Source organism: Podarcis raffonei, chromosome Z (assembly GCF_027172205.1).
Source record: "Podarcis raffonei isolate rPodRaf1 chromosome Z, rPodRaf1.pri, whole genome shotgun sequence".
Classification (NCBI taxonomy): Eukaryota; Metazoa; Chordata; class Lepidosauria; order Squamata; family Lacertidae; genus Podarcis; species Podarcis raffonei.
The window spans coordinates 26,024,022-26,034,072 of record NC_070621.1 but is presented as its reverse complement, the minus strand read 5'-3'; the positions used below and the strand labels follow the sequence as shown (position 1 = coordinate 26,034,072).

The following is a 10,051-nucleotide window of genomic DNA, read 5'->3' as shown; positions in this document are numbered from 1 at the left end:
TTAAATGTACATAAACCTTATACATACTTTCAACCATAAATGTATGGCATTGGAATTAAATTATTTTTTACTTTACAGAAGCTTCAAAGGATATGCAACTGAAGAATGGTGTGAGGCCCATTAATATAATTTGCCTTTCTTTTGAAATCATTTTTTATTTGGTTTTTATAATGCAAAATTATATTTAAAAAAAATCAATTACATATCCATATTGAGAGATTCCTCCGAATCTCAGGACTATATAATTTGCCTTTCAAAAATGTTCTTTCTGAAAGACACTGTATTAGAGAAATCTTTCCATCCAGAAGCTTTTACATATGCAAGAGTCTCACCAAATTGTGGGAATGTGGACTGAAACATGACTATAAAGAGGTGCTACATTCATAGAAGGGTCTCTCCAGCTAACTTGCTTTTTCTTTGCCTTCCTTTGCCATGGCTCACCCTTCTTTACACCACCTGCTTCCTCATTTGTCCTAAATCTTCACCCAGCCCGGCTCTACCTTCCTTGATGTCTCCTAAATTCTGCCTTTTTTGCTTTTGCCATTGCCCCATTTTACGCCACCTTCTTCCTGCCTGCCCCACTTCATTATAGCTCGGCCTTAGAACTATGTTACGATGCATGTGGCTGTTGTAACATATGTGGAAATATGGCCTACGGACAGGAAAATCAGATTACCCACCCTGGCAAAATGTCATTCTTGAAACCTTGATGTCTAGTACTTTCTTTTAACAGTAGAGGGAACTGGGGCTTAGTCACTTGCTCACTCACAGCTGCTATTGCCCCTATTCTCTTGATGCTAGACAAGGGCTAAACAAATTCAAAGAGGTTATCCAGTGGCTACTAGCCACAATAGCTATGCTCTGCCTCCACAGCAATGCTTTTGAATGCAAGTTACTGGAAACCATGGGAGGAAAGAGTGCTCTAGTGCATGAATCCTGCATGTGGGTTTCCCACAGGCATCTGGTTGGTCACTGTGAGAACAGGATGCTGGACTAGATGGGGCATTGGCCTGATCCAGCAGGCTCTTATGTTTTTATGCAGGACATCAAGTCCCAAATGCAGGTAGGAGAAGAGTGAACCATGACAACAAAATTAGGGGCACGTGAAGTCTGCCTCTCGGAAATGTAGTGGAAAGCTAATCATTGCAGTAACTTGTCACAAATACAGTAATTAGAAAAAGTCACAGGAATGGTATATTAATCTAAATCAAGGTAGAAAAAACAAAACACTGGAAATATAAATACTCCCGTCTCCCAAATACATGCAGTTGCTAGGTGTATCAAGGTCTAAACATGAGGTGTTTCAAAGTCTATACATGGGTATAAAATTGCTCCAAAGTCCATGAACACAACAGGCAAAATATTAATCCATTTCAGATTATTATTCTCTCGACAGGAACAAACAAGCACTCGCTTGCTTCATTTCTAAATGCACTGCAGTGTTTGACATGTATTGGACCTTTATCAAAGGAACAGAAAATTCCCTGTTACTGAAAATGACTATCGTTTACAAGGATAATAAATACCATAGTCGTTTATTATCACTGTGGAGCTGCAAAATTCTGTTGATAGTGGACTTAGGCTGAAGTTTAAGGTCAACCAGTAAAATACCTAAGAGAGACTATAACAGGTCCCTGCTGTCAGCCAAATGTTTTTGCTTCCCAGTAACTGCAAATTACAGCTGTCATTTATTATCACTGAACTGGAGCCAGATTAAGTTAGTTGCACTTAAATCTTATTCAAACAAATTTGATAAGTCACAATTGATTTTAATGGGTCTTTAGCACAACTAACTTATAGTGCAATCCTATGCACGTTATTCAAAGGTAAGTCTCAATGTGTTAATTAATAAGTATTTAGGACTGCAGCCTTAGAGTGCAATTCTATAAATGTCTACCTAGAGGTTAGTCCCACTGAGTTCAATGGGGTTTACTCTTCTCTCTATACACACACACATATATCCCATTGAACACATTGAGAGAGATTGTAGACACTAAGAAAGTCACAGAAGTCAGCAGAAGACATTCATTCCTCAGTTACATTGCATTTGAAGGCAAGTTCATTGTTTTAAAATCTTCCCACTGCTATAAAAAAAAGCAATTTTGGGGTGTCCTGGTTTTTACTTTTTGAAATATGGCAATCTACACCGGGAAGAAGACAATTCCATATAGATGTTGGCAACAGGACCTAGCATTTTTTTTATTTAAAACATTACTTTGCTGCCCTTTAATTCAAAATTTCCAGGGTGGTTTGTGATATTTAATACAAACACTATAAAAAGCATATGAAAGGGGGTTTGGGGGTTGTTGTTTTTAAAAAATGACACCTAAAAAATGATCAAACGTACACCAGAGGTTAAAAGCTTGGGAAGGAAATCTTGCCTGATACCTAATGGTATTATTGATGCAGGCCAGCCTTTCCCAACCTGGTTCTACTGACTGTTCTTGATAGGTGTTATAGTCCAAAACACCCGGAGGACACCAGGTTGTTTAAGGCTATGTCAAGAGATCCAGAACGCTTTCCAGCTGAAGAGAAAATGGCAGAGCATGCAAGACTGGAGGTAGCCCACCACCCCTACTGAAAAGTAGAGGCACTGGTGTTAATTTCTGGGGCAGGGGGTCCTCTCTTCCTCTGGGGGCAATTAAAGGGAACAAAAGGTTTGTGCTGTTAAAATCCAAAGCGGTGTCATACCAGGTCTCCAACCTCAACACACACCCTTCCAACCCACATGGCTTGCTCTCTTTGTTTCCCTGGCCAGCACCCCTCCTCTTAGGACTATTGATGGGCTGTGCAGCTGCTGAGGGTTGCAGGGGGCTGTTGCGGTGGGGAGAGAAGCTTGGAACTCAGGGCCCCACAAAAGTATTTGCTTGAATGGCAGGGTTTGTGTGTTCACAGCCAAAGCTCATTGTAACATGATATTTTGAAGATAAATTATCCTCTCCTTTCCAGGGTGGTGGGGACCTTTTAATTGGAAACCCATCATCAAAATGAAGGTTAAGCAGCAAAACAGCTACAGATACTTTATACGAAATCCTCTCCATCACAGGGCTGCCTGCACAATATAAAGCACATTCCAGTGCCCACCACCCTGAAAGAATCTTATCTTCATACCCTTAACAAATTACAGTTCCCAGGATTCTTTTGGGTTGTGGGCGGCGGAATGTGCTTTAAATGTATGGTGTGCAGGCAGACTTTTAAGTCCTGCAAGCTCCCAAGGGAACCAATAAACCTGTCTGTCTTCCAAACAGAGCCAGAGATGGATCCCAGTCCTGGTGACTTGTGTTCTCTAAGGGGGAGCATCCCACGGTTAACTCCACCACCACATGGCCTCTGGCATATGTGTCCACTGATTCGTTTTGCAGTCAGCACAGTCTAATCTGGAGATGGAGAACCTAAGTTTCCCCCAGATGCATTTAAAGCACATGGCTACGCCGGAAGAATCATAGGAGCTGGAAGTCTTAGTAGGAACATCCGGGGGAGGGGGACGGGACAGGTTCTGCACCGCTGGTGTAAATACCTATATATACATGCACAGCACAACGCTCCCTCCGCTTAAGACTAAGTACACCGCTGAGCACCGAACCGTCTTTTTGCCTAGCGCCATCTGCCTCCCCATTCAAAGCTTGCACGCGGCTTCCTCGTGGGGCAAATGAAGCTTCTTGGTTAATTTTTGTTGTTGTTTCTTTGCCCCCGCCGAGCTGAGAGGCGCAGGTCGCAGTTCAGAATTCCAGCCTTTGAGCGGACCGCACCCCCCACCCCCGAGAGCACTTCTTCAGATTTGGGGTGGGCCGATCCGATCCTCCTCCGGAGCCTTCCCGCTCTCTCACAGATGCTCGCTGTCGTCGCCGCTGCTCCCCCTCTCCCCGCCGGCAGCCGCCGGCATCCCCTCGCCCAGGCCAGGCTCCCCGGCCGCCACCGCCAGCTTCGCTCCTGGTCCTCCTGCACCCCTTCCCAGGCTTCCCGCTCTCGCCGTCCAGTCGCTCTCGATGTACAAGTGGTAAGGGTCGTGCTTGGACTCCAGCTTCCTGGAGCGCGTGTAGGCCAGGATCAGGCCCCCGGCCAGGCAGCCGTAGAATATCATGATGAGCAAGATGTACAGGTAAGCGTCGTCTGCGCCCGCTTTGCTGCCCGACGCTGTCGCCTGGCTTGGCGCCGGGAGTGAGTCGTCGAGGAGGCTGCTGCCTCTGCGGATGGCATTGGGAGCAGCGCCGCCGCCGCCGCCGCCGCCGCCGTGCAGCTCCTGCCAGAGCCGGCTCAGGAGGACCTGGATTCGGAGGCTTTCGCTGCAGTTCATCGGCCCCTGCATCCGTCGCCTTGGCACGCTCGCTAGCCTCTGGTCCCTTTTGGCCTCCTTGCTCCGCGCCCCTTTCCTTGCAGGCGCGCACCGCCCACCCAGCGGCAACACAGCCGTTGCCTGCTGGCCTCTCACGCCTCGGCCATCTGCTTCTCGCCTGGCGCTGGAGGGACAAAGGCGTCTGCAGCCTACCCCACCCCACCCCCTTGCGGGAGAAAGCAAGGGGCGCCTGCCTCTCCCCCTCTCTCGGCCGCCTGCCGCCCAGAACTCTCCAAGGGGGATGGGCGGGGGGGGGGGAGAGTCTCTCCGCCTCTAAAAAGCTTCTTTGTTCCTTAACTGGCAATCCTGGAGTCTGGCTGCCTCATGATATTGCCAGTGGTCTGCCCCCACCCCCCATCCCGCCCACTCGCCCATGAACTGAAATATGGGAAGGTGTCTTTGAATTTTTGGGGGGTGCTGCTGCTTTGAGATCTGAGCCCCCCCCTTACCTATCACGCTCAGCGAATGTGTGTTGGGGCGTATGGATCCATCAGTTTGTTTTTTTTAAAAAAGGTTTAGCTCTCATCATCGTTTTGCTAAGTCTAAAACTTTGCTTTAATTCTGGTGGTGCAGATGAAAAGCGAGGGGCAAGGGCATCCTTACTGGGTCTCTTCTTGTTGCTTTGCATAAATGTGCACAATGATGCTTGAGAAAATTTCTGTGCAGCCTTTTCCAAGCTGGTGCCTTCCAGATGATTTGGACCACAACTCCCACCAGCCTCAGAACCACTCTCTGGAAAGTGGAACAAGCTGTATGACCAAGGCCCTGGGAGTGAGGGGTGGCACCCATGATCTCTGCGAGTGAGGCTTGCAGTTGCTGTGGTTTCGGAAGGGCCAAAACCAGATGGGACACAGGGACACCCATAGGAAGCTGCAGTTCAGACTATTTGTCTGTCAGGCCAAGCAATGTTTGCACTAGTGGCTCCCAAGTTTTTTGCTATGACAACCCACAAGTCCCAATTTACTTGGTATGGTGACCCATCAGTTTATTATCACATTACATTTTGGACCTTGGATCTTCTCTGCTGCCAGCCACCAGACAGCAGTTTCCACGGTTGAAATGCAAGAATTGGAGGTTTGTGACATTCATTTGCAAGTGCTAATGCAGCATTATAATACATGAACAAAAAAGCCCATCATACCAGTCAAGGATTACAAACCATTCTTATTTAGGGTTTGTTTATAAAGCTCATGACTCACTTGTGTGAGTTTTGCAACTCACCTGCATGCCATCATCCAGAGGTTGGGAAACACTGGCCTACACCAGTGTTGGGGAGCCTGTGGCCCTCCAGATGTGGATGGACTCTTAACAATTTTGTGGGTGTCAGGAATGACTGAAATATGGCAACCCTATCCAAAGGGACCTTCCCCATGTAGAATTTGTGCTCTGACACTGTTTCCTGGTGCATGTGGAAGGCAGGCTTGAAGTTTCATGCACTTAAAGTCTCAACTGCCAAGCATCACCACAGGATACTCTTCCATCTCTGGCCTTTTTTTTAATGATGGGGGGGGGCAACTTGGACTCGCAATGCAGAGGAACCATTGCATTTCGCCATTTTCTACAATCTAAATCTCCCTTTTTGCCCAAGCGGTTATTAGCCACACTGGTGGGAAAATACACACAATATTTTGTGTTACTTTGGTTGGTCTAATAAAAGTACTGCCCTAGTAGGGATTTTGGAATTTTTCTTAGCTGTCAACACGGATACCTTTACTCTTTGTTTTAAGCACAATACTCTCTCTCCTCAGGTCAAACTGTCCAAATTAAGACATACGGTATTTTTCGCTCTATAACACGCACCCAACCATAACACGCATGTAGTTTTTAGAGGAGGAAAATCCGTAGGCATACCACCCGTAGGCATTTCTTCCATAACACGCACAGACATTTCCCCTTTCTAGGAGGAAAAAAGTGAGTGTTATGGTGCAAAAAATACGGTACATTAGAATCCTGGGAAGCAGGAGACTTTCCCCCTTATTTCTTTTTGCTGGTGTATGTGTGCTGCAATTCTCAAGGTGACTGTAAAAAACTAAACACTGTTATTCTCCCCACCCCCCGCCCACCTCAGGTGGTGGCTAAATATTTATTGGGGTTGTCAGAGCTTTGAATGTGGCTTTGGCAATTTATCCACATTTGAGCTTTAAGAGGGATTTTCGTTGTTGGCTGTTTGTGATTTGTTTTTGTTTTGGGAGGAAATGCATTGCTATTGCAGTTGCTTTTAATGAAGTCACCTAGATGCTTTTGTGTAGGCGATGCATACATGAAGTAAATAATAAAGGTTGCGTGACATACATAGGACATTTTAAAACCCAGAGCTATCCTCTGTGTTAATTCATCTGGAATGTTTAAGACTCACAATCACCAAGCTGGATCAAATCCTTGTTTCACCCGTAAACTTTTGCCTTGTAAGGCCTTGGGAAGAGCTTCCCTCAAACTACTTGCTGTAGCTACTGGAGAGACGAAAGGAAGTTCTCCTTCGTATTACTAAATATTTGACTATCTGTCCTTGACTATTAGTTATGGGACAAGTTAGCAGTTTACCACTCACTATGGCACAGCAAGGCTGAACACCAGTTTGTGGCAGATATACAGTAGGCGAGGGCTACTGCTTTTAAGTCAGCAGTGGGGAACCTGTGGCTCTCCCATCATCGCCAGCCAGCATAGCCTGAGGTTGGGGGTGATAGAAGCTGTAGTTCAGCAACTTCTGGAGGGCCACAGATCTTGCATCCCTGCTTGTGGGCTGCCTGGAGTCATTTTATTGATCGCCAGATTTCAAAATTAGCCAGGCGCCAGACACATTTTGCACCTAGCTATTGGCCACTTGTGACCAAGTGAAGATGCCTGGGTGGCAAGATGGTGCCTGACGTCTCCACCATCTGGAAGTGCATACCAGGGGATCCTTGGATCTTGACTGTTTTAACACAGTAATCCCACAACCTGTAGAATTCTATCAGTTATATTTTATTTGCATGATCAGAACGAATTTCAGGAACCAAAATGCCTTTTTTCTGTGCAGCCTGAACAGGAGCAGTCAACAGCATTAAAATTAATTGTTGTAACTTGTTTTCACTTACCCCACCCCACTGTCCTGCTCACAGTTGTGAAGAATATCCCTAGATTATGAATGATCCATGTCACCATTAAGAAAAAGAGGTCGGAACAGGCCAATATATATGTGGACCATCCCTGAATCAAGTGACTTTTCTTCTTTACGTTCTCAAAGCTCTTAAGACCTGGTAAGGCTGGGCTAAGGTAAGAGCTGTTTGTGTGAAGGCATTAACAAGCCCTTAAGCAGAAACCTGTGGCATGCACTGCTAATTCTAGATCTTGCTTTCTCTTTCCTTTAGTTTCCCTTTTGTTAATATATGGGAGAAATTTGAAGGTTGGGACTTGCTGAGCCGAAAGCGGCTAGATCTGTTCTCCATCAGCCAACTCACAGTTCCTCCATGCACAGAGCAATGCAGCAGAATGACCAAAAAAGGCTCAGACCACAACTGCATTGGCACCTGTTCTTAACAAGGGGCAGCTTGTGGAGCTCTGTATTCCTTTAGGCCAAATGGATGGCTGAAAAATACCATAAATAAAAAAGACGTATATGAACAGGTGGTTTTGAGTTTAAGAACTCACTTAAATCATGGCACCATCATGGTTGTAGGAATAAATTGGGACTTTGCTTCTGCTGTCTTTATGATACACAAATATACTGGGAGTAAGCACCATTTTGTTGTAGAAAATGACATTAGATGTCTTGCTGCTCAGCCATGCCAACAAAAACATTTGCAAATAGTGTCAGCCAGTGGGACCTGGCATACCTATGCTGACCCAGAAACTGTTGTGGGGCCTGTTGTGCTGCCACCACCATCTGCCACATCGGCTGGGTCTGTGCCTCCATCACATATTGTTCAGGAGGGTCCCCTAACCCTTCATAGATTTGTGGGGGTCACAGGGGGCGGCAGGATGAAGAGGAGGGGGCAGGAAACTTTCCTTCCATGAACATCCTTATCTTTGGATCCAAACTATCAGTTGCTGGGTGGGTAGGGTGATCAAATTTTGGACTTCAGCATGTAGCCAGGAGTTAGCTTTCCCCCCCCATAATATTAAATCAAATGCCCTCATTAGCACTATATTCTCCACTTCCAAAAGCCTCTGAATTTCTTCTCCACAAATACTATTGTATTTTCTTTTGCAATAGGAAGGACCAATAAAGGCTGGCATAATCACAGTAATGTTAAGAATTCAGTTCTGAGTTTATATGCTATAATAGCAGTGGCTACACTGGGGCATCTTGGTTCTGTGGGAGTGTCAACTTCAGTTCCATATGCATTAGGTGGTTGAAATCCCCGCAATAATTCCGCAAGTTAGGTGGCAACATCCCCATATTGCAAACCTGGGGCTGAGAGTAGCTAGTCTTAAGGTCTCCTGGTTTGTGGCAGAAACCCAGAACTTTGCTGATTTGTGCTCGGTCTCTTGGTCCCAATGCTCACATAAGCTTGTGGTCTTGGTTGACCACAAACTTGACATGAGCCAACAGTGTGACGTGGCAGCTAAAAAAGCCAATGCAATTCTGGGCTGCATCAATAGGAGTATAGCATCTAGATCAAGGGAAGTAATAGTGCCACTGTATTCTGCTCTGGTCAGACCTCACCTGGAGTACTGTGTCCAGTTCTGGGCACCACAGTTCAAGAAGGACACTGACAAACTGGAACATGTCCAGAGGAGGGCAACCAAAATGGTCAAAGGCCTGGAAACGATGCCTTATGAGGAACGGCAAAGGGAGCTGGGCATGTTTAGCCTGGAGAAGAGGAGGTTAAGGGGTGATATGATAGCCATGTTCAAATATATAAAAGGATGTCACATAGAGGAGGGAGAAAGGTTGTTTTCTGCTGCTCCAGAGAAGCGGACACGGAGCAATGGTTCCAAACTACAAGAAGATTCCACCTAAACATTAGGAAGAACTTCCTGACAGTAAGAGCTGTTCGACAGTGGAATTTGCTGCCAAGGAGTGTGGTGGAGTCTCCTTCTTTGGAGGTCTTTAAGCAGAGGCTTGACAACCATATGTCAGGAGTGCTCTGATGGTGTTTCCTGCTTGGCAGGGGGTTGGACTCGATGGCCCTTGTGGTCTCTTCCAACTCTATGATTCTATGATTCGAAGCTGATCATCACATCACGGAAACAGGTGTTTAATACCCCCACCTCAAATCCTCAGTGTGCTAGTGCCCAAATAGTGCAAAATGGCAAAAACTCTTTAGGTATTCAAGTAAACACATGAGCAGGGTCTACAGCATGGGTAGGCAAACTAAGGCCCGGGGGCTGGATCCGGCCAAATCACCTCAATTTGGCCCGCAGACAGTCCAGGAATCAGCGTGTTTTTACATGAGTAGAATGTCTCCTTTTATTTAAAATGCATTTCTGGGTTATTTGTGGGGCATAGGAATTTGTTCATTCCCCCCCAAAAAAATATAGTCTGGCCCCCCACAAGGTCTGAGGGACAGTGGACCGGTCCCCTGCTGGAAAAGTTTGCTGATCCCTGACAGGCATTAAGGTGCTAACTCCATCCCCCACTGCTATTCTTATTGTCCTTCAACTTGTGCAAAGTAATCTGAAGTGAGGATGCGCCTGTACACATGGAAGTTTCCCAAATTATAGAATCCTGGAAAATCTGGGTTCTAAAATACAGTGCACCTCCAGGAGTGCATGAGGCTCCCTGCTTCAAAACAA

At 46.0% G+C, this 10,051-nt stretch overlaps 1 protein-coding gene across 1 annotated transcript; it reads right to left on the bottom strand.

The window, feature by feature from the left end:
* Positions 1–3,662: 3,662 nt before the first annotated feature.
* On the bottom strand, positions 3,663–4,632 carry KCNE5 (potassium voltage-gated channel subfamily E regulatory subunit 5). Its single transcript, XM_053375017.1, has one exon. It carries the CDS (start codon positions 4,304–4,306, stop codon positions 3,824–3,826), a length of 483 nt encoding a protein of 160 aa, XP_053230992.1. The 5' UTR covers positions 4,307–4,632; the 3' UTR covers positions 3,663–3,823.
* Between the last annotated feature and the right edge of the window lie 5,419 nt (positions 4,633–10,051).